Source organism: Zalophus californianus, chromosome 6 (assembly GCF_009762305.2).
Source record: "Zalophus californianus isolate mZalCal1 chromosome 6, mZalCal1.pri.v2, whole genome shotgun sequence".
In the NCBI taxonomy this organism is placed as follows: Eukaryota; Metazoa; Chordata; class Mammalia; order Carnivora; family Otariidae; genus Zalophus; species Zalophus californianus.
In genome coordinates, this window is record NC_045600.1 from 35353082 (window position 1) to 35377796 (window position 24715).

Consider the following 24715-nt stretch of genomic DNA (forward strand, 5'->3'; position numbering starts at 1 on the left):
CCTTAGGTCCTCAGATGTCCCGCAGTACGTTCCATGGCTGGTGCTGAAAACCTGGGCAGCTCGGCTGGGTTTAGAACCATAGCAGCTTTGACTCCCTGCACACTGCCTTCGGCGGGGCGGGGCGGGGCGCGGAATGAGCAGCACAAGCCTGCTGGGAGAAGTCTCTGGGACTGAGCCTTTGTCTGAGAGGAGGCAGGTGTAGCTCATGCCCTGGGAGTTACTCCCCTGCTCTGTGACTCCTCACCATCACCCTGTCCCCGACTGACGGCATCCTCCTGAGCCTGTGGAGGCAGAGTGGAGGACCCATAATATTGGAGTCGGTGCCATGCAAGGGCACCTTGGGGGGCAAGGGCAAAGGTGCTCTCCAGAAGAAGTAACATCACTTACCGAAAGACTGTTCACGACAAACTTCATCTCTGCAGCCTGGGGCACGCTGAGCCACTGAAAGCCATTATTTCTAGAAAAATCACACTGTCCTCCTAAGGATCCCTTTGATTGTATACTTGTGGAAAACAACAGCCAAAGAAAACTATGTGCACAGTCATATGTATATTTCGGTTATGGTCTGAGTTAAGGGGACATGCCCCCCAATTCTCTTCCTCATCCTTCAGATCTTGGCAGACCCTGACCTCTCAATGGCACAGATCAGAGCTTGGCCTTCAGCCAACAATACACGTTTGTGCCAAGTGAGAACGACTTGCTGGGGCAGGTCGGAGTCAATCCTGCATCCCTCCCTCCCTTTTTTCCTCCCCATTTGACCTTTGGGGCTCTAGTTTCCTGCAAGTAGTGAATTATTCATGTTTGTACATAGATATCAAATTGGCCCTTCCCAGGTTGCCAGCAGGGTGGGGCAGGTAGGTGGCTTTGTTAGAGTCTGTAAATAGGAGGAGCCACCTCCCTGTTGAAACAGCACCTACAGGTGGGTGACTGTTTTTTGCTAAGTCATCCTGGGGATGCTCAAAGCCCCACTGTGAAATCCTTCCTGTCCTTCCAGGCTCCTCCTTCCTCCCCACCCCTATAACAGACCCAGCGTGGGTTCCCGCCACTCTGCAGGCCTCGCTGTGCCCCTTCACCATGGCTTACATAGCCAAGTCCTTCTACGACCTCAGTGCCATCAGCCTGGACGGGGAGAAGGTAGATTTCAACACGTTCCGAGGCAGGGCCGTGCTGATTGAGAACGTGGCCTCGCTCTGAGGCACGACCAGCCGGGACTTCACCCAGCTCAACGAGCTGCAATGCCGCTTTCCCAGGCGCCTGGTGGTTCTTGGCTTCCCTTGCAACCAATTTGGACATCAGGTGAGGGGTGCCTTGTAGTGTGCCCAAGGAGTTGGGTTGCCGAAGCTTTGGTCGGCTAAGGGGAGGGGGAGAGGGACTGTGTGTGTCAGAGCGTCTGGAATCGTAGGTATGTTTTTTTAATCTAGGTCTTGGGTACACGTGAATCCCAAGAGGAAGGACGTACGGTTCTAACTGTCTGGGCTTCAGCACCAAGGGTGGGGTTTTGTTGTCTATTGTCTTCCCATTATGCTCCATGAGGGCTGGTACCCGGTCTGCTTTTCTCTCCACTGTGGAGAAAGTGCTTGTTAAATATCCGCTGAGTGGATGAGTGGAGGAAATAGAAGATCACCAATCAAACTAGGATGGAACTGACCCGGGAGACCTTAGTTCCAGCTAGACGTGGTTCTGCTATTCCGTGGCTCTGTGCCCTCAGAAGAGTCCCTTGATTTCTCTGTTTTAGTTTCCTTATCTGTAAATGGGGGGACAATGCCAGTTATGGGATAATTGTGAGGTTCAGAGGGTAAGATACACAAAAATAACTTGAAAAATATAAAGTAATATGCAAGTGAAAGCAAAAGCAACTGTATTATTTAGGTTGAAGGACTTTGTTTTAAATCAGCTGAGGGGAGAGTGATTTTGGTGGAAGGCTCAGGGTTTACAATGTGCTCGGATCTCCTCCGGGCCTCAAACGCACCGCTCTGTCTCTGATTTTTTCCTTTTTTGGGTGTGTGTGTGTGTGTGTGTGTGTGGCCCATATGGGGATCAAATCTCTGTCTCTGATTACTGGGTCAAGTTCTAGATCTTCAGCCCACACACCTCAAGTTGTCTTTTAGGGATTCTTCTGTTTTCACTTATTATTTTAACAGCACCAGCAGACAGAATGTCCTCAAGTGAACCCTCTAATTATAACGCCCTCAGTTCAATTCACAGTGGCATGAAGGCAAGGAATTGGTTAGCAGAGAGACAGCAGCAAGCCTGAAGTGTCATTGGCTGTGACAAACGTGAGCCCAGACAATCCCTGCTGTCACCGTCAGTCTGTTTCTAGGTTTGGCCAGGGCAGGCGAGAGAAGAGGCGAAACCCCAGAGGTGCCTCCACCCTTACACCATCAGGGTAGTTAGTGGCTGGAGGGAATCCATTACCAGTAGCTGGCCGGCCATTTGCATTGAGAGATAAGGAGTCTAATAGAGATCACCTTTGGGCTCAAGATGTCATGATGGCCTGGAACTGACTGTACTGATTGGTTCTAGTAGGTCAGAGGCAAGAACTTTCTCCCACAGGGAGATATCTGACTCTTAGACCCCGGGGGAGGGATGGAAAATAAGGGTTTCCGTGGGCCTTTGGGGGTTGTCAGGGGTGGAGAATGCCAAGAGGGGATAGGACAGGGATGGCAGGGGGGAGGGAAAGACCGCTAACAGGCTCAGAGCTAAAGCCTTCACAGCTGAGTCCAGTGAGTGAGTGTGAGGAGTCTTGGGAGAGCAGTCTGGAAGTAAACGGAATGCTAACTACACATTCACAACCTTTAGCATGCACTTAACTTTCCTGCCCCTGGCCTGTTCCAGAACCCTAAACACTACCCTGTTTAATCCATCCCTGTTGGTCACTGAGCAATTCCATTTAGAGTAGATCCACTGTCGTCTCTAACTCACTTTGCCTTTGTGGCACCTGAAAGCCAGGCTTCCTTGGATGGCGTCTTCCTTCTTCAACGCTTCCTCCTACTTACACTTCAGATCTAGGACGAGGCAAGACGACAGCAAGAGCTGTCAATCCTATCTCTCCAGTCCTCGATTTCACCCTTAGCTTGAGGAAGTGAGCGGAACAGAGACAGAGGCTATACGCAACATTTACGTGTAATCGGAAGCAATGGAGGCAAAATCAGGGCAGAGGGAAAAGAAGGTTGTGGCTGGACATGTGTGAGTGTGCGTGTGGGCAATGGAAGGGAGAGTTCTAGGTGGCATCACCTGAGCCGCCTTTCCCTTTCTTTCTACTGTCCTGAACTCAAGGTTCCTTGAAGTTTCAGACAGATACCTCAAGAACTGTCCAGGGCAGTTTAGAGAGAGAAGCAGCAGGTCAAAAGTGCTAAATCATCCACTGTAAGAACAGCCACGCTAGGAACTACAAGAATTTTCAGGAATGGCCTAGGAAACCATTAAACAATAGCTGTGAGTGGGGAATCTCCAAGTCAAGAGTGAGGCAAAGCTGGTGAAGAAGGAAAGAGAAAGAACAGAGTCAGGGGAGGGGGGAGGCTACACAGAAAAGAATGATCCTGGGAAGGGAGGGTGAAAGATTTTTGTGGATCCTTCATTTCCCCCTTCCCTCTTCCATGCTCTTTGTCTTCTTCCTCCCCCAGGAGAACTGTCAGAATGAGGAGATCCTGAACAGTCTCAAGTATGTCCGCCCTGGGGGTGGATTCCAGCCCACCTTTACCCTTGTCCAAAAGTGTGAGGTGAATGGTCAGAACGAGCATCCTGTCTTCGCCTACCTGAAGGACAAGCTCCCCTACCCTGATGATGACCCATTTTCCCTCATGACCGATCCCAAGTTCATCATTTGGAGCCCGGTGCGCCGCTCAGATGTGGCCTGGAACTTTGAGAAGTTCCTTATTGGGCCCGAGGGGGAGCCCTTCCGCCGCTACAGCCGCACCTTCCCTACCATCAACATTGAGCCTGACATCAAACGCCTCCTCAAAGTTGCCATATAGACACAAGCTGCTCAGCATGCATATCTACTCCATCCCACCCCTGGTATCTTTCCTTAGGGTCAGTGTCTCCCGCAGGAGACACTGCTGGACCAAAGCTTCCCCTTGAAGAGCCTTGCCCTTCCAGTCCCCCTGTCTCCCTTCCTTCCCCCAACCTTCCGGTTGGTGATTCTACTTGGAGCTCCAAGACTTGGGTGGCTCTGGGCCTTCACGGAATGATGGCACCTTCCTAAACCGTATGGGCGGTGTCTGAGAAATGTGAAGCGCTTAGAGCCAGCCTGCTAGATGTGTCCAATAAAGGGCAGGTATGCAAATGGCCAGGCTCTCTGTGTCTTCTTCCTTGATGGAGGGTAGAGGGATGGTACAAAACCACAGGTGGGACAGAGAGCTGGCAGCACACAAAGGCTTGATAGAGGGAGGCTCTGATCGGGGGACACCCTAATGACTGTTGAGAGCAGGCTCTGGCTAGGGTCTGTGGTGGTGGGTGGAGCTGCAGGAAGTGTGAATTGTATTATTACTTGATGGCTCCTCCAGAACGGAGGATGGGGGGGGGGTTGCTCGGAGGTGGTAATGTGAGGTAAAGGAGGGAACAGACAGCGGGCCTTTCAGTGGAGAGTACTGGGAGGTTCGTTAGAGGACTCCAACCAGGAAGATGTCACTATCACTGCAGGTACTGGGCCAGCCAAGCATTAACTGCATTTTGAGTTATTGCTGGGACATAAATTTGGTCAACTTCAACTGACAGCAAGGGCATGGAGGATGCAGTTCCTGGAAACACAAAGAGTACTTATTTTCCTGGTCACCTTGCTGAGTCACATTTGTTTTTGATCCTTTGCTAGACTGACTCCCTCCTTTTCACAGTTCACATGCTACCCTTATCTTTCCCAAACTCACATATTCACAGATCCAGGCACAAGACAAATCAGTGTAGGCATGAACGATTGATTTCATTTTTTCTTCCATGAGGGTGGGAATGGAAGAGGGCCTCCCTTTAGATAGTCCGACTATTCATAACCTGCCAACAGGACAGCCCTTCTCTGTGAGAACAGGGTTCTGCCAAACGGCTTTGTAAGGACGGTGACCCAGATTCCTCAGCAAGTACAGGCAGACTCCAAAGGCACCAACACCACCAAGGCCAGGTCCTATCATGTTCTGGAAAAGACACCTACTGAGAGGCCACTGCCCTGTCACTTCGCCTCATAAACTCTTCCTGGAAACTGCTCACTTCACCTTTCCTTTTTTGACCATTAGTTGGAACATTTTAACTTTCCTCACTGAAGCCCTGAAGGGACAGTTCTCCAAACTGGACACACTGATTACGAACCCCAATGCTGAGGGGGAGATCCCTTTCCTGTGGTGTTCCTATAACTATTTTCCAAGCACCTGCATCATCTGAGAAGTCAATGTGGAATAGACTTGTCTGACCTTCAACTAAAGCTATGCTTTCCATGGTGCTTTATTTCAAAAGGAGTAACCTGAGCGTTACAGTGGGAATCCCCTGGCACCCTTTTGCAGGGCCTTCCGCTAAATTAAGGCTACCCTTCACTTGACTCTCACAAACTCAAGCCTTTCAAGATTCCTGCTCTTAAAGCCAACAGCTGGGGTATGGGTTTTTGGAGGGCAGGACCAAGCACTGATTTTAGAGCAGTAACTGCAGAGACAAATCACTTCTCTAAAGAAATGAAATACAGAATTCATACTGGATGCTAGCATGATTTGTTCATCATCTCCATAGTGCTAAAGGCTGTTGCTATGTCTAATAACAGAGCAGCTGTCCTGGATGTTGGCATTATGCCACAGGCAATTTAGGGCTGATATGCCAGTACGATGTGTTAGGTCTTTCCCATGAGGCTCAAGATGAAGGAATTATTTAAAGATTCCCAAAGGATCAGGAATTAACAGTCTAAGTGATTTTGCAGAGAGTCAATAAGGGTCATAATGCTAGGAAAAGGGCTCCTCACTTGGGCAGGGAAAATGCTACATGCTTCAGAAGGGACCTGACCAGTCTGGCTCAGGAGGGAACAGGGAAGACAGGGCTGGAGGAACTTCTTTTACAAGGACATTCGTTTTTACTAAATCTTTGGTTGTGCTGTTGTTAAAATGAAGAGAAGTGAGAAATGTTTCCTTTATTCCTCATCTCGTTTGTCTCCCTTTACATCCTCAGCAGTATCAGCTTATGGTCATAAACAGACTCGGCAAAGCTTAATATAATCACCCACTTTCAATCTTTTAATCAAATTTCCCTAGGGCACTCAGGAAGTAGGAAGGTGTCTCATCAACAAGCTTTTCCAGAGAGCTGAGAATGCCACTCGATTTAGAGGAGGGACAGAGACAATCACTTCTGTGAGGGTTCTAACTAAAAATAAAGCTTGGGGTTGGGGCACCTGAGTGGCTCAGTGGTTAAGCGTCTGCCTTCAGCTCAGGTCATGATCCCAGGGTCCTGGGATCAAACCCCGTATCGAGCCCCGCATTGAGGTCCCTGCTCGGCGGGGAACCTGCTTCTCCCTCTCACACTCGCCCTGCTTGTGTTCCCTCTCTTGCTGTCTCTCTCTCTGTCAGATAAGTAAATAAAATCTTTAAAAAAAATAATAAAGCTTGGGGTAAATGATTTTAGGGAACCAAGGTACACAGACTGAAATTTATTATTTCTATGACTATGTTCCCACAGCTATACCTCCTTAGTTTCAGAAGCACTGAGCCAAAATCTAATTGGTGATTTCAAATCTGATTTCTTATAATCACCATCACAACTGTCATCCAAACTATCATTTATTATTTACTACACTCACACACTGCATAAGTACTTTATATATATTAGGTTACTTAATTCTCATACTGACCCTATGAAGAATTTTTCTCTCTGTTTAAAGGTAAGTGAACAAGACATCTGCCAAGGACAAAGGGCTCCAAGTAGCAGAGTTGAAAGTTAAACCCAGGTCAGTCGACTATAAAGCCTGTACTTTTTTTAAGACTTATTTATTTATTTGGGGGGGTGGGTAAGGCAGAGGGAGAGGGAGAGACTCTCCAGCAGACGCCCCACTGAGCACAGAGCCCAACATGGGGCTTGATCCCACAACCCTGAGATGATGATCCGAGCTGAAATAGAGAGTCAGACGCATAAGTGACTGAGCCAGCCAGGCGCCCCAAAGCCTGTACTCTTAAATACAACACAATAGTTCCTTCAGAAAGACCACTGATAGCTGCCTGTACACAGCACTGCACAACTTAAAAACATTTTCACTTACGTTATATCATTTGATTTAAAAACTGTGCAGGAGGCATGATTATTTCTATTTTTCCACTGAAGAGCCGAGGTGCATATAAGTTACCTGCTCAATGTCCCAACATGAGCAGGTGGCAAAGCTCATTTTAGACCTAGGTCTCTTGGTTTTCCTTCTATACAACCATACTGTACCTCAAAATAGAGACTGTACTATAGTCAAGAAACACACAACCTAAAAGGGAGAACCTCAAATTCAGTGAAGTAACTTAACCTTGCTCACAAAAAAAAAAAAAAAATGAAACAAAGAATTCTTGATAAAGAGCAGCGAACATACATTTCTTAGTAATTCCTTGTAAGTAACGAACCATATCTGGTTGTGCCCCCAATATATCATATATCAATTAATTAGTACTGGGAGAAGCCAAGACCATTTGAGAAAGACTGGGCCAGCTAAAACAACAAAACAAACATGCTGAGCTTTAACTCCAAGAGCCTAAGTATGCAGACTCCAGATCTATACATCATGGAGCAAGTAGACAAAGAACGAGGAGCGAGGACAAGCCCCCTTTCCCAATTACATCTATCGATGATTCCTTTTCTTTCTTGTATCCCAGGAAGGAAAGTAAACTGATATTTTTGCCTGGCTCCCCTTTATTTGAAAAGAAAAATTTGGATTCAGTAGAACTGGGTTCAAGAGGTCTTTATTTGATTAGATCCATAGAAGAATTCTAAAAAATAAAGTGTCATAAAATACTGCATAAAGTTGGTTTAATAATGACAAATGTAGATAGGATCTTATCTTTTAAGTTTTGTAATATATAGTCCAAAACAGATAATTATACAGTCTATAATAGACGAAGGTATCAGTTGGGGCTTATAAAATCATACTCTTGAGCTCCAAATGACTAAGTTGGAAGCATTAGCAAACTCCAAGAAGGGACAATTCAGAGGCTATAATTGGCTTGGTGCTGCTATTTAAAGTAATGAAGCATTTTCTCTGCTTTCTGGATCCATTTCACCAAACGATTTCCTCAGCAGGTCAGATATAGATTTGCAGAAAAGTGGAAAACATTTTCCAGGAATAACACAACCGATCCCTAAGGAGCAGATGACTTAACTTTTCTGAATAATAAATCTTGGTCTGACATGCCTAGATTCCTGAGTGTTGTCGCTGACATTCTCAACTTCTTCCTCACCTTGCCAGACCCTTATACTTCATATGTTGTGAACAACAGTGTTGAGATGGAGTCACTGTACTAGTTGTGTGACCTTAAGTTCCTTAACTTCTTTGTGCTTTAGTTTCTTTGGCTCTAAAATTGGGATAACAATAGTACCTACTTTCTGGAGTTGTTAATGAGGATAAAGTAAGTGTTTAAAAAGGCCTTGGCACGTAGTAAGTACTCAAACCTCAGCATTTTTTTTTTTTTAATTTATTTATTTGACAGAGAGAGACACAGCAAGAGAGCGAACACAAGCAGGGGGAGTGGGAGAGGGAGAAGCAGGCTTCCCACTGAGCAGGTAGCCCAATGCGGGGCTCGATCCCAGAACCCTGGGATCACGACCCGTGCCAAAGGCAGACACTTAACAACTGAGCCACCCAGGAGCCCTAAACCTCAGCATTATTATTATTCCTGTTATATAACAAAACTTCCCTGGTATCAACAATGGACATTTTACTCACTTTTTTCCCTTACAAGCAAAGCTTTAGTTTAGAATTTCCAAATTTCTTAGATATAAAGAGGAAATAATTTTGTTTCTAATGTCTGACCCTTTAAGTTTTGGTCTTAGAAGAACTAACTAAAGCCATCTCATTGCATATAGTACTTTATATGCTTTCTAAAGCATTTTACATTCATTATTCATTTGATCTTTGAACAATACAGTGAATTTTTATCAGCCCAATCTAATAGAAATGGGACAATAAAGACCAGAGTTATGCTTTGCTTAATGGTTATACTGCTACCAAGTGGAAGAGAGACCTAAATGCCAGGGTTTCCGATACCCAAGCCAGTGTTCTTTCAACTATACAAGGTGAGATAGTCTAAGATTTCTTTGGAGCAGTTGAAATCATTCTATTTACATATATTAATTAAAGCCCATATTCAGATTTTGCTAGTTTTAACCAAATGTCCTTTTTCTGTCCCAGGACACTTCATTACATTTAGTTGTCACATCTCTTTACACTCTTTTTGGCTGTGCGAGTTTCCCAAACTTGTCTTTATGGCCTTGACAATTTTGAGGAGTACTTGTCAGTTATTTTGTAAGCTGGCCCTCAAGTGGGATTTCTCTGATGTTTCTCTCATGATTAGATTGGGGTTATGGGTTTGGGGGAGGAAGACCACAAAGGTAAAGTATCCTTTCATCACATCTTATCAAGGGTACATGCTATTATCGATAGGGTTATCATTGAGGATGTTAATCTTGGTCATTTGGTGGAGCTAGTGCTTGTCAGATTTTTCCACTGTAAAGTCACTTTTCTCCCTTGGCATACCCTACTCTACTCTTTGGAAGGAAGCTGCTATGCATAACCCACCCTTAAGGAGTGGGAAGTATCTACATATATTATTTGAAATTCTTCTGCATGTCTATTCTTCCAATCTTTGTATTTATTTTTTCAATCATTTATTTTTATCAGTAATGACTAATGAATATTTAGTGTTTAGGTTATAATTCAATACTACTTTATTTTGTTGCTGAAACTATTCCAACTTCAGTCACTGGGAGCTCCTTCAGTTGGCTCTTTTGTCCTTTTGACATACTTCCAATCATTGTGTTTTATGGGTTTTTTGTTTTGTTTTGTTTTGGTTTGGTTTTTTGGGGGGGTTTTTTGGCACTTTCCTTATGGCACAAAATGCTCCAAGCTCATCGTGTATATTTACTGCCCCAGTCCTAGAATCAATCATTTCTCCAAGGAGCCCTGGTTCCTTTTATTGGGACTAAGACCTGGGCATTAGGTATGCTCCCATTCTAGTTTTATTTTCTAGCCACATAACTTCTAATAGAGAGTCTTCATTTTGATGTGAACTGGGAACTTTAGCAGAAGAGCTCAGCAGAAGAATATAATCCCCTAAATTACTTTTTCTTTCAAAGGATAGTTAAGTCTAAGCAGAAAAAAATATGCAAAATAATTTCCATTATAAACAAAGTAAGACAAACCATGAGGCTTGCTGTATTGTAAACCAATACAACATAGTTACTACAGAACTGCAGAAAGATCCTAGAATAACAGAGTCATTTGTCGAGGGTCATCAGGGAGAATACTGATAGTATCTTCAGCTTTGCCACATAACAGACACAGCATGGTGTACTCCTAGAATAAGATAAAGTGCATAATTACATTGAGGAACAGGAGAAAGACACTTCATAACTTACTCTGGTAAAGCTATTCTCTATAAATTGGAACGGATATTCCTTCTGCACATTAGATCCATTTCTTCAACACCTATCAGGGATGTCTTAGGTTTATTCTGTGTATCCTGGAGTCTTTTGTTCATGTAAACTGAATACACGCTGATACTCTATTTACTAGGTACACAAGAATGTCATCTTGGAAATGCATGGCTATTTCTTGGACTTAAAACACATATTGGGCTAGGGGAACCTGGGTGGCTCGGTCAGTTAAGGGTCCAACTCTTGATTTCGGCTCAGGTCATGATCTTGGGGTCGTGAGATAGAGCCACACATCAGGTTCAGTGCTTGGCGTGGAGCCTGCTTAGGATTCTCTCTCTCCCTCTCCCTCTGACCCTTCCCACCTTCCTTCTCTTAAAAAAAAAAAAAAAAATCCAAACACATACTGGGCTTGATTAGTGCTATTAATTATTTGAGAGAGGGTGTGCATGTGCACATTAATGGGGGTGGGGGGAGGGGCAAAGGGAGAGGGAAAATCTTTTTTTTTTTTTTAAGATTTTATTTTATTTATTTGAGAGAGAGAGCAAGAGCACAAGAGGGAGTAGGGTTAGAGGAAGAAGCAGACTCCCTGCCGAGCACGAAGCCCAATGCGGGACTCGACCCCAGGACTCCAGGATCATGACCTGAGCCAAAGGCAGTCGCTTAACCAACTGAGCCACCCAGGCGCCCCAGGAGAGGGAAAACCTTAAGCAGGCTCCACACTCAGCATGGAGCCCCATGCGGTGGGGTGGGGTGTGCTCGATCTCACCACCCTGAGGTCATGATCTGAGCCGAAACCAAGAGCCAGATGCTCAACTGACAGCCACCCAGGTGCCCCTAGTGCTGCTATTTAAAGTAGTGAAGCAGGGCACCTGGGTGGCTCAGTCAATTAAGCATCTACCTTCAGCTCAGGTCATGATCCCAGGGTCCTGAGATCGAGCCCCGCATCGGGGTCCCTGCTCAATAGGGAGCCTGCTTCTCCCTCTCCCACTCCCCCTGCTTGTGCTAGCTCTCTCTCTCTCAAACAAATAAAATCTTTAAAAAATAATAAAATATGGGGCGCCTGGGTGGCTCAGTTGGTTAAGCGTCTGCTTTCAGAAGCTCAGGTCATGATCCCACGGTCCTGGGATTGAGCCCCGTGTCGGGCTTCTTGCTCAGTGGGGAACCTGCTTCTCCCTCTCCCTCTGCCTCTCCCCCTGCTTGTGCTCTCTCTCTGTCAAATAAATAAATAAATTTTTTTTTAAAGATTTTATTTATTTGAGAGAGAGAGAATGAGAGAGAGCACGAGAGGGAAGAGGGTCAGAGGGAGAAGCAGACTCCCTGCTGAGCAGGGAGCCCGATGTGGGACTCGATCCCGGGACTCCAGGATCATGACCTGAGCCGAAGGCAGTCGCCCAACCAACTGAGCCACCCAGGTGCCCTAAATAAATAATTTTTTAAAATAAAATAAAGTAGTGAAGCAATGAGTGTGGGTCCCTAAGGACAAATTCCTATTCTTAGAGTTGCTCCTTTCTAGATTATTTAAGACTACTAAGCAACAGAAATGATTTTTTAAAATGAAAGAAAGATCCCAAACTAAAACAACTATTTTTATCTACTCCAGGAAAATAAACAATTAAGTTAAATCTACTTGTATGTCATGCCTCATATTTAGATAGCTAGCTGTCTGGATTTGATCTATTTCGGGAATTTATGTTTCTTGGGATTAACAAATGTCCAGGCTGATAAAAAAAAAAAAAGAATGAAATCTCATCATCTGCAATGACACAGATGGACCTAGAGTATATCATGCTAAGTGAAGTCAGTCAGTCAAAGAAAGACAAATACCATATGATTTCACTCATATGTGGAATTTAAGAAACAAATGAGCAAAGGAAAAGAGGGAGAGACACAAACCAAGAAAAGAGACCCTTAACTACAGAGAAGAAACTGATGGCTACCAGAGGGGAGGTGGGTGGGGGAAAGGGGGATGGGGAAAATAGGAATAGGGGATTAATGAGTGCACTTGTTCTGATGAGCACCGGGTGTTGTATGGAAGGGTTGAGTCACTATCTTGTACACCTGAAACTACTCTAACACTGCATGTTAATGATACTGGAATTAAGATTTTTAAAAATGTCCAGGCTGGTGATGGAAGAGATTTTGTTTTAGGGAAAACTCCTATGGCAAAGTTCTGTTTTTATAGTTACCCTTTCTAGAATATTTAATATGGGTCATAAACTATACACACATATTTCAAGATTTGCTTTGAAATTTTCTTATCTTCTTTAGGAAAACAAACTTAATGCTAAATCTATTAGTATTTCACACTTCAAACTGAGATTGTTAGCTGTCTGGGAGTTGGTCAGTCAAGGCAGTTTGTGTTTCATGAGTCTGGATAGTCACTAGACAGAGGGTCACAGAGATAAACAATGACTATGGCTCAAAGACTCAGAACCCAGACAAGTGCATTTCTGTTTCCTACAAGTGAGTTCAGTGGGGGAGCTTAGTTGTGGCAAGAGAGAGATTGTTTCTTAAAGACCACACTTAATTTCAAGGTCTCCTCTACACACACAATAGAGATATTTTAGTATATGTGCTGCTGAAGTGAACACTACACACACAATAGAGATAAATAGGGGCTAAAGCTCAGAGAACAAATACAGGTTTCATAAATTAAAAAATGAAATAGGGGCGCCTGGGTGACTCAATCAGTTGAGTGTCCAACTCTTGGTTTCGGCTCAGGTCATGGTCTCAGGGTCATGAGATCGAGGCCCACAACAGGGTCTGCACTCAGCAGGGAATCTGCTTGAAAATTCTCTCCCTCTGCCCCTCCCCCCCAAAATAAAGAAATCTTTCTAAAACAATGAAATAAAAATCCACCCTCTAAAAGACCTCTACAAGGTCTTTTACTGCTCTCAAATACTTCTGCTTTCACCTGCCAGACATTACTAGTAGGATGTGAACCTCTCACTGGCAATGAAGAAGAAAACAATAATGAAGTCAAAACGGGAAAACGTGTGAAGCTAGACAAACATCTGAGTTTTCACCCAATCTATCCATCGACAAGTTTTTATTCAGTGCCTAAATGCTTTGCAATGCGCTAGGTGCACTGGCAGACATGAGAGAAGGCAAGGACAAGGTCTGACCTTGCAAAATTTACAATCTAACTTGAGAGTAAGAAAAAACCTAACATGTGGTATAATCTGAAAAGGTTATTAAATAAGTAAGACTTATTACACTTGAAATCTTTATAGTTGGTCTGGAATCCAAATTTCACTGTAGGTCAATTATGTGTAATTCAAAAGCAGTCTCCCATAGAAGCAATGTTGTACACAGCAGTTAGGTTTCCCCAGGAAATTCCAGGGAGTCTTTCAAACTCATACTGTACAAGTACTATAGAATCTAACCATACATCGCAGTGCTTCTGTGGGAAAACAAGTCTAGAATTCTAACTTGGAATGTCAGGAACACATCCTCCTGTGCCGCCAAGATCAGGACACCTTTTATCAAAACTGGCCAAGTTGGGACAGTAAGAGTTCCCCCCAGGGCGCCTGGGTGGCTCAGTCGTTGGGTGTCTGCCTTCGGCTCAGGTCATGATCCCAGGGTCCTGGGATCAAGCCCCGCATCGGGCTCCCTGCTCCGCAGGAAGCCTGCTTCTCCCTCTCCCACTCCCCCTGCTTGTGTTCCCTCTCTCGCTGTGTCTCTGTCAAATAAATAAATAAAATCTTTAAAAAAAATAATAAAAAAAAAGATCCCCCCCCTAGTCATTCATGGAAAACCTCAAAGGCTCCATGGGCAAAGCACAGGGATAGAGATTTGGAAGGAAGGGTGGAGTGTTTGGAATCACCTTTGGGAAGACCAGATCCTCTGCTTTGTTCTGAAGGGCCCACAGCCTTTTTCTTCTATTACTACCTATTAATTCTGACCCCAAGTCCTCTCCTTCCCTAGTCCACAGAGGAACAGAAGGCAGTCTCACAGTTCCCCTTTGGTTTCCTGAGGCAAATACATAGTCCTTTCAGTGGCTTTTAGGGTGATACAAAAAATAAAGGATATCTATAATCATTTATAATGTATTTTCTGTTTAAACTCTGTACTTCTATCTCCCCCCCGCCGACCTATGCCATCAGAAAATCTCACTTTAACAATAATATTGTGGTTATTTTTTTTTTTAGTTTTTATTTTTTTTAAGATTTTATTTATTTGACAGAGAGAGACACAGCGAGAGAGGGAACACAAGCAGGGGGAGTGGGAGAGGGAGAAGCAGGCTTCCCGCAGAGCAGGGAGCCCGATGAGGGGCTCGATCCCAGGACCCTGGGATCATGACCTGAGCTGAAGGCAGACGCTTAACGACTGAGCCACCCGATATTGTGGTTATCTTAAAAACAGAATTCTTATCTTTTAGAGATATGTACTGAAATATTTACAGAAGTAGTGAGTGATATATTTGGGATTTGACTCAAAATAATCCTGTAGGGAGACATGGGAATGGTGAGATACAAAATAAAGCAAACTGAAGCTGGGTGGTGGAGGTTAAAACACTATTCTGCCTACTTCTGCCCATAAGACGTTTAAAACAAAACATTACCAATGTGGGGAATTCCACCTTGAACCTGAACTACTGCTAAAGTGAAATAGGTGCTGGGGTAGGGTGGGGACGAGGAAGTAGGTTGTCCAAGCTGAGAACAAAGAGTTCTTGTGCCCATCAGGTTGAGAAGGAAGTTCCCAAGGGGCTATTCACATGAGTCAGGGGCCGCTGTAGGTACAAGGAAAGGGGGAAAGCAGTATGGGCTGGACTATCAAGAGCAAGGAGGAGGGGTGCCTGGGTGGCTCAGTCCTTAAGGGTGTGCCTTTGGCTCAGGTCATGATCCCAGGGTGCTGGGATCGAGCCCCGCATCGGGCTCCCTGCTCCGCGGGAAGCCTGCTTCTCCCTCTCCCACGCCCCCTGCTTGTGTTTCCTCTCTTGCTGTCTAAGAAATAAAATCTTAAAAAAAAAAAAAAAAAAGAGCAAGGAGGAGACAGAATTTAAGTTCTGCTTCAAAGAGGTAAGATTTAGTTGACTTGAAGGTAGAGAAAGGGACTAGTCAAGTCAGGGAAAAAGCACGAATAGGGACAGGGATAGGGGGAGAGCAAGCGTATCCCATTTGGAGTAGCGAGAGTGGCAGTATGACATATCTGAGCAAGATTCATTTGACGGCAGTGTATAGAACTAGAGTCTGGGGGCTGCTGCAGTAATTTAGGTTTGAGTGGGTATGGTCCTTGCCATGAGGTGTGGCAGCAAGGCCAAAAAAGGCAAGAGAAACAAAGGAAGAAAGGAGGGCAGGCAGAGTGTTAGTGTTAAAGAAGGACACTTGGGAGACAGCTGATAGGTTTCAAGTGAGCCTGAGTGTGTGTGTGCTCACTATCTGAGAAAGTAAAGAGAAGGTTCCGGACCAGAGACCAAAGCTCAGGGGAAATCAGTTAGGGAACAATAGTAAAGGAAACCAGGGAGAAGGCAAAAGAGGACTCAAAATGACTTAAAAAGAAAGAAGAAAGTCTGGCACTATGGACCTCAAGGGAAGAAATCCTTCAAAATCCACAATGGTTGACACAACCAGACCCACGAGAGATGTTAAAAGAGCTAAAAACTGAGGCAAGATCATGGCATTCGGTTACATGATAGGAGACCTCTGAGAGAATAGTTTCAGTAAAGTGAAAATGAAAAGCAGTTTGCAGGTGGTTAAGAGCAGCACAGGGAAATAAGGAGAACAGGGTAAAGACTTATTCAAGTAAAGAAGCAAAAGGAAGGACAGAGATGATTAGAAGATGAATCACAGAGGGAGCTGAGTGAAATGAAAGGATTTTTAACTTATTTTTTAACAAAAGAAGACTCGAGTATATTTACTGTAAGAAATATTTTAAATCCCAGGGACACAAAGAAGATGCTGGGTAGAGAGGAGATTGGTGAGGAAAGGCAGAAAGGGTAGCCTTAGAGAGGAAGGAATAAGTCTTCCTCTCTACTGGGACGGAGAGAAGTCTGAGGTTGGACAATGCTATCTGTGGTGAGCCAAAGAGACTAGTGGGAAAGAAGAGAAAGGGAAGGTGGCCAGCCCCGTGATAACCCCGAAATGAGGTCAGATATTACACTGTAGCTAAAATGAGCTATGGAAAGGCCAAAGCAGTGGTCTAAAGCATCACTTCCAGGAAATGAATCTGATGGAGGGATATAGAATACAGGTGGAGGGAAGCAGATGTTGAGAGAGAAGATGAAGTGTAGAGCCCGGTTTAAGAGTTGGGTTTTTTTCCAAGAGAATTTCACTAACTAGGCATCGTGAATACAAGCCATCTTCCTTTATCTTCTTCTTCCTACCCCAGAGTCATTTCTGGGGCAGCTTTGAAAATGGCTGTATTCAGTCATAAAGGAAAACCAGCTAGACTTGGCTCACCCAGCAGTAAGAGACGATGGCTTCATTACGGCAACCTTAATACCCATTTAGGGCTCTGAAAAACTCACGGTGGCTTCAGGAGCTTCTGCAAAATGGCTCTAAGCCCCCCTTTCCTCTCATGGAAGGACAGAGCTGTTCCTTTAAGTCCATGATATGCTCCCTCCCCTATTTAGCCACTACTCATTCACTGAGATCTTGATTTTTGCCCTAAGTTACACATAACATATAAACATTTTCCGAGGCATAATTTTTGGATGCTAAGAAGATGTGGTCAAGATGTTGTACAGATTAACCACAACGTATCAGACCAGATTTTGACAGGTGAATAAGTGCTTTCTTCTACACTAAAATATGAATGAATGAGAGTGGTTACATTGTAAGATTCTGTTATGGAAGATTATTATTTTTTTCTCATTAAAATCCTACCCAAATTTGAAGGACTTAAAAAAATTCCCATCTGTTAAAAGCTCTAACATGATATTTATATCCTATAGATGAATACACAGTTCACTCTAAGTAAGTAACTCAATCTGAAAGCTTGAAAATGGGGGCAGTAAGGGACAGACACAGGTTCCAGTGTGTCCTTATGGTTTCCAGTTTACCCTTGGCTCTGCCCCACTGTCCAGCTTTTCTTCCCGACCACCAGATCTGTGAATCTTCAACAACTCAGGCATACAGTAGCCTTCTGTACAATTCTTCATGTGCTCTCACGATTGTACAAGGCCTCATCCTTACAATACTTATTCTCTACCCTTATGGTGGTCCAGCTTCTTTCCTCCAACCTTGATACATCCATCCTGTCATTTCACTTAATGAATTATATTAAAACGTCTTACCACAACTGAGACTACAGAGTTGCTCGAGTCTATATATCTGCGGGGGAAGACAAAGATAACCTCCTTATCAGAATTTCCATGCTCAGCAAGTATGGGGGCAGTGGGCAGGCCAACACTTATAAAACCAAAAACTGTGCAATTACATAACTGGGCAGGGAAAAAAACCTAAGAGCCCACAATGTGCTGTTCTTCATAAACAAACAGGACAGGCCTGAGATATCATTTGTAAGGCATGCATCTTGACTTGTGACTCTTATGGAGACAGGTTTGAACAGATACACTCAGGTCTAAAGTGTCTCTCTTAACGTACACAAGTAGAAGAGAAGGATGGTCTCCTTTAATATTTACTAGTACTTCATTTATTAAAACTATATGTAGATTTACGAAAGTATTTTTATTATTCCCCCTCCCCCACAATAACATACCACATTTATACATTTACCTGAAATTCATCCATGATACTGAATGTGTACTCATGCCTGGCTATTACGTGATGACAATTCTTACACAGATCTGCCGAAACACAGAGAGACTTAAGTTATTAAGTCTTGGAAGGTGTCTTAAGACAGTAAAATTTCTATTTTAGCATGATATTGCTTTAAAAGAATCTTAACTGATTTATTTAACGCAGCAGTGGGAAACCCATTATAATATCTACCTGGATAAGAAATCCAAAATCCATCACATAGCAACACTACATAATGAAGGGCCTCAACTCAGAGATTTAACAGACATATATTAATTCCCATTCTCAGGACTTATAGAAACTGTGCTACTAAAAACAATTATAAATAAAAAAGCAATGCTAGACATTAAAGTGAATTTAATAGTAACAAAAGACTATAGTAAAAACATATAATAACTATGATTTATTGAGTGCTTACTGTGTGCCAGATACCTTTTAAATACTTTTTATCTGTTTACTTAATCTTCTGAAAACCCAAAGAGGTAGATACTATTGTTACCACCTTTTTAAGATAAAGAAACAAAGCCACACACCGTTAAGTAATTAGCACGACTACTGAGGTAGGAAGTGTTGGAAACAGAATTCAAACCCATGCATTCTGGCTCCAGAGCTCTTGCTCTTTTTTTTTTTTTTTTTTTTTTTTTTAAAGATTTTTTTATTTATTTGATAGAGAGAGACACAGCGAGAGAGGGAACACAAGCAGCGGGAGTGGGAGAGGGAGAAGCAGGCTTCCTGCTGAGCAGGGAGCCTGATGTGAGCCTCGATCCCAGGACCCTGGGATCATGACCTGAGCCGAAGGCAGACGCTTAACGACTGAGCCACCCAGGCGCCCCAGAGCTCTTGCTCTTAACCGCTATGTCCTACTACCTCTTTAAACTAGAGTTTAAAGGGTTATGCCTAAAATAAAGAAAAAGGATTATTCTACTTTAGAACATTTTCAATAGTCTGACTCAATTCTAAAGGCTTAGTATCTTTCATATTCCTTTTTAAAATATCATTATTTGCACATTTATTCCTATTTCAGAACATACCAACATACTCAAACCAGGAGACAAGCAAAAAGGGGATGTGAACAGTTTAATTTCTGGTCACCGTACCTGGGGACTAAAATGTACATATACTTAATTTACTCATAGAAATTCTTAGAGTGCCAACCTCAGAACAAATTCATTTTTATTATACCTAGTTTATTTGGTTCCCCAGTACTGAGGATGAGGAGCAGCAGATGAAGGTAGCACAGCAAAAGACACAACAGGCGGATGATGAGACAGGAGACAAAGAAGGTTACGAGAGCAGAAACAAAACTAAAACACCATAACAGCCCAGGGTCATGTAGTATGGCAGCGAACAGCCCTAAACACTTCAGGAGCTGTTGGAGAACAACACTGTACTAGACTACGGTCAAAAAAGAAAACTAACATGAACGATCCTAAGGTTAAAAAAAAAAGTCTCTCTTGTTTCAGAAGGCATAAAGACTTTTAAAATAAACAAAAAATGGTCCCTGAATCATTAGCTTCAGTTATCTACAGAAGTCACTTATGCAGTCTGATGATGTCAGCATCATCTTTATTTTCCTCTTAAAAACCAAACTAGCAACTCTGTTGCAATACAATATGGAAATGGCCTTATAAAACACAACGTATCAGTAGGTACAACCTATTAGCTTTCAAAAGCTGGTATCTGCTCCCAGACTTGCACGAAAATAAAAAGTCTACTTACGATCATAGGTAACTATTTCTTCTCCATCTTCCTCTGTCAAAGATTTGTTTGTGATCAGCATAAAATCCCGCTTACTGCACACTGCACAGCCTGTAAAGTTCAGCAAGAAAGATCCATTCTCCAGGCAGATGTTACCCTAAAATATTAAAAATAGGAATTTAATTTTCTTCTATTTCAAAACCCTTAGTGAAAATAATTAATAGACTAAAAATTTCTAAAGGCAAAAAAACATGGCCAGAATTTACTTGCTTGAAGTCTGTACCAAGTAATTTTTGAAATTACTAGCTTTCCTCTAGAAGGCTATTTATGGCAAATAAAACTGAAGCAGTGTTAAGCTGTAAGTCTCTGAGGATTGCAACTGTGTTTGAGAGGACTAAATGCAAATGGATATTGAGAAACTTAATGAAGCTTTAATAATGTAAAATGTGAAAAGGAAAAATTAGAAAAATCTAATAGCCAATAATATTAAATGAGGCATAGCATAAAACTAGAATTAAAATTCAATCAAAATGGAAATACTGAACTAATGATAAAAATGATCTTTTACAATGTGATGCTCAGTTGACTGTTGAAATAGCATTTTCTGATGCCTTAAAAAATAACACAAAATAAGCAAACAAGAATAAACTCTCATCTCTACAGATGCCAATCCTCAAGGGTATGTGTGATTCAGGCAGAGAAGATAAGCTCTGCAATTCATGAGACTGACACCATGGCATTCAAAAGAGAAAGGGATTTGCTTCATCACTAAGAAACTGTAAACAACTTATGCTCCTAGCTCAAGGGAGGTCTTTGCAAAGGCTTACTAATAATTGTTCAGAAAATCATTTTATAAATAATCTAATTCAACCTCATTTCTGACCAATACATAGAGTATTTTTAACAGTTGATGTGACTAAAAACCAATCAAATCAATATTTCTCCAATGCAGCTATGTGCCTGATACTGTGCAAAAGCACTGTGAAGGATCAGAGGATGAGTCACCTCTTTCCTCCTCCGAGGAGCTTATGAACTATCAGGAAGACCAGCTTTAAGTGATGCCACAGTGAAGTCTTCCTGGATTCCCAGCACCACAGTTAACCTCTCCCTTTTGAGTGGCTCCTTGATGCTATATATTAAGGAAGAGATTAACTCTGTAGGGGCGGGGGTGGGTGGAAGCGAAGAAATCAAACTAACTATATAGTTGGGAGATACTAAATCACAAGCACATCAACTTAACTACTAAAGGGGAAAAAAGGCCTTGGGGTTAAAGTATAAATTTCCAGCTATTGAGAACAGGTGCTTGGCTTTGATTTTCTTAAAAATAAACATCACTGAAGTGCAGTTTCTATATAGTAAAATACAATGTAAGGGTATAGGTGAATGACTTTTTTAAGATATATGTATCAATGTAACCACTATCCCAACCAAGATATAAAAATTTTGTCTTCCTAGGACATCCTTCAGGCTTTGCAGTCTATCTCCAACCCCTATCTCACCTTAGGCACCCCTTGATCCGATTCCTATAAAATTTTATATAAATGGAACCATGCAGTATACTCTTCTGCATCCAGTTTCTTTTGTTCTGTCCATATTAATCATCTGTGTTGTTGTATTGGTAGCTCATTGCTTTTCATTGCCAAACAGCAATTGTAAGAGTTGTAAGAGTCATTGAGTTGGAAGAGTTCTTGATCTATCTTAGATATAAATCCTCTGTCAGATTTGTATTACAAATATTTCTCCCTATTATCGGTGTGCCATTTCTTAAATAATGTCTTTTGAAGAGCAGATAGTTTTGATTCTTGTTAAGTCCAATTTATCAAACTTTTTCTTTCACTATTTGTGTTTGTCTTCTAAGACTAGTATTCCTCATCTGTGAAAAATATCTACCACAAATCTCCAGAAAATTTTATGAAACCAAAGGTAATTATTTATTACCTACTCATTCCACACTTAGAACTTGTTGATATGCTAATTCATTATTTTTCTCTGACAATTTTTTGGATGAATACACTATACCTGCTACCATCATCTTACTGTCCTTTCCTTTGCTAAGCTCCAAGTGGCTTCTGTTCTTACTGCCCTCAGAAATATCACGACTTCGAAAACTCCCAGAGTTGGAAGGACCTTTCAGATTTCAAATGGTCAGTCTCTACTGAACAACGGGAAGAGAGTTCAATTTCTCCAAGGGTTGCCCATTCCACTTTTGAAAATCTGTTAGAAAGTTCTTTGTTCTGATTCAAAGCCTACAACCCAATAACATCCACCCACCAATGATTTCTAAATCTGCCTTCTGAAATTCCAGAATGACAGCCCTTTAATTATTTTAGAACAGAATAAAGTCAGAAAGAAGTGCCAATGGAAGGCACTTTTCTGGTTTCCCAATCACCTCAATCCTTTTCTAACTCATCTGTCTGAATTTCACACCTAAACTGCAATCTTGTATTTTCACTTGACTCCCTGGATGTTACATTCTCAATCTTGGATGAAACATGATAAAAACAATCTGACCATGTGCACCCCAATTTTCGTTCTCTCTCCCATATGCCTCCAATTTCTGTAATGATACTTCCAATTTCCCAATTACGTAGATTGAAAACCCTAAGGTCACCTATAGCTCCTCCCTCCATTAAATTGGCTGAGTTCTAGTAATTCTTTCCTTGAGATAAGGTATTCATTATCTCATGCCTACACTACTGTTGCCATGGCTCCCCAAATATTCTGTAGGGCTCTCCCTTTTACATTTCCCCCCTACCATAACCTAAATATACAGTCATAAGATTCATTCTCCTAAATAACAGATTTCAGAATTATTTCCCTATTTGATTTTCTTGATGGATGCCCAATGCCTGAAGTGTAGAATCTAAACTTAATACAATTTTTAAGTCTTTTGATTAGCTCAATTCTTAAGAATCCAACCTAATCCCTTTAATACTCTTCACTACAAACACCTCCCACGTGTGGTTTCTGGAAAGTGCAGTGTTCATTACTGGATTCATAAAAATTTTTTACACTTTTAAAAAAGTATGAAATAGAACATAATAAAGTATATGAAACATAAATACACAGTGTAATGCCTCTACCTACTAGATGTCAGTAGTACCCCCAGGGTGACAACTAAAAACGTCTACAGATAGTGCCAAGTGTCCCTTGGGAGGCAAAATCTCACCTAGTTGAGAACCACTGCTCTAATTAATTCACTTTATTTATTCATGGTGTTCCATTCTGTGACAGTATCACACTTTTCCAGTGTACAACTACAAAAATTGCTGTTATGAGCATTCTTATACAAGTCTCCAGGAACATATGTAACGCATTTACTTCTCTAGAATGGGAAATGCTGGGTCATTCAGTATGCGTATCTTCATTTGATACTGCTAATCCTTTTTCCAAGGAGGTTGTACCATGAGTGTTCTTGTTATATATCCTTCCCCAAAGACTACTTACTACTCAGGATATTAAGAGACAGAAACAACTAGAGATTTTCTACCTTCCAATTACAAGAATTCTTGTTCTTGTTATATTCCCCAAGCCTCTGGCTCCTCCTTTCCTTCTTTTCTACCCTAGTCACAGCGAGCCTTCAAGTCCCAAAGGAAGTTCACCTTCCTTTTGGGAGAACAGCGCTATTTCTCTCCCCTTTCTCAGAATTCGAACAGAATTTATGAACTGTACTACTCATCTTTTGTTAATCACATACTCCGCAGGAGGCAACGAAAGCTGCCTATTTCCTCTTTGGTATCCCTTTCTGGCCTAGCAAAGTAATCTAGCTACACACATAAATGTTCAGTAAGCATACCTTCAATGCATGAGAGTAAACAAGCTTCGGCAACCTCCCGAGCTTGAGAGGAGCCGAGATTTTTCAAAAAGTAACTGCCACGAAACCTGAATTCTGGCCTTGGCTCTCCTGTTAAGAGAATGTGACCTTGGGCAAGTGATTTCCCCTCTGGGCATTAGTTTCATCTGCAAAACTGGGTTATAACATATGGCCTCAGATGTCCCTGCCAGCGCTAGAGTTCAGTAAGAAAAGTGAATTTCACCAAATCAAGCTTGAGAATGAGACCGGGGGGGGGGGTGTCCCTTTGTCGTCGGACTGGATTGGTGGGGGGGTCTCCCTTGTTGTCCCCCCGGAGCTCAAGAGAAGCGGGGTGACGGCTGACGTCAGCCGCCAGGGCGGGGACCGGCGGGACCTACGGCCACAGGCCGCCCCCGCCGTCAAGTGCCTAACTACAGCTACGGGGTCACTGGAATGGGCAGAGCGGCTGGGTCGGCCCGCGGCCAGCCTCTCAGGGAAGGCCAGCCGAGGGCTACAAGAAGCCCCAGGGGCTGGCCCCGAGCCAAGGGAGCGAGAAGTTCTCGGCGCCCACTCGCTCACCCGGTTGGGATACTCCTTCTCCACACATCCCCCACACATGCCGACGCCGTTCACGAAGACTGTCCTCCAGGGCTTCCGGGAAGACGAAACCTCGCGACAGCGAAGGGGAGGTTGCCGCATGCGCCCGAAGCAGTCCGCCCTGGAGTATTCGCTCTCGGGAGCCGACGCGAAGTCTCCGCCCCTTAGCCACTGTTGTTAGGGCAGGGCCTGGTCTCCTAGGCAACAACGCCGGGGCGCAGAGTGGGACGCCGGAAACCTATGGAGGAAGAAGGGCGGGACAGTGGACCCTGCGGCGGGAACGCGAAAGGGGGCTCCCACTGAGCAGAGTTCTTATAGGCGCCCTCCTGAGTCTAGGCTG

The 24715-nt window shown here is 43.1% G+C and overlaps 2 protein-coding genes across 3 annotated transcripts; one reads left to right on the forward strand and one right to left on the reverse strand.

Annotated features, from left to right (window-relative positions):
• The first annotated feature begins 933 nt into the window (after positions 1 to 933).
• On the forward strand, positions 934 to 4287 carry GPX2 (glutathione peroxidase 2). Its single transcript, XM_027569280.2, has 2 exons — positions 934 to 1296; positions 3624 to 4287. The coding sequence occupies exons 1-2, from the start codon at positions 1075 to 1077 to the stop codon at positions 3972 to 3974; spliced, it is 573 nt and encodes a 190-aa protein (XP_027425081.1). The 5' UTR covers positions 934 to 1074; the 3' UTR covers positions 3975 to 4287.
• A 5588-nt stretch (positions 4288 to 9875) lies between these two features.
• CHURC1 (churchill domain containing 1) lies at positions 9876 to 24514 on the reverse strand. Of its 2 annotated transcripts, XM_027569281.2 has the most exons (4): positions 24358 to 24514; positions 20007 to 20142; positions 18264 to 18334; positions 9876 to 10504 (listed from the first exon to the last, which is right to left on the reverse strand). In XM_027569281.2, exons 1-4 carry the CDS (start codon positions 24475 to 24477, stop codon positions 10412 to 10414), a joined length of 420 nt encoding a protein of 139 aa, XP_027425082.1. In that variant the 5' UTR covers positions 24478 to 24514; the 3' UTR covers positions 9876 to 10411. The 2 variants fall into 2 exon arrangements, with proteins under 2 accessions (XP_027425082.1, XP_027425084.1); XM_027569283.2 differs by lacking the exon at positions 18264 to 18334.
• Between the last annotated feature and the right edge of the window lie 201 nt (positions 24515 to 24715).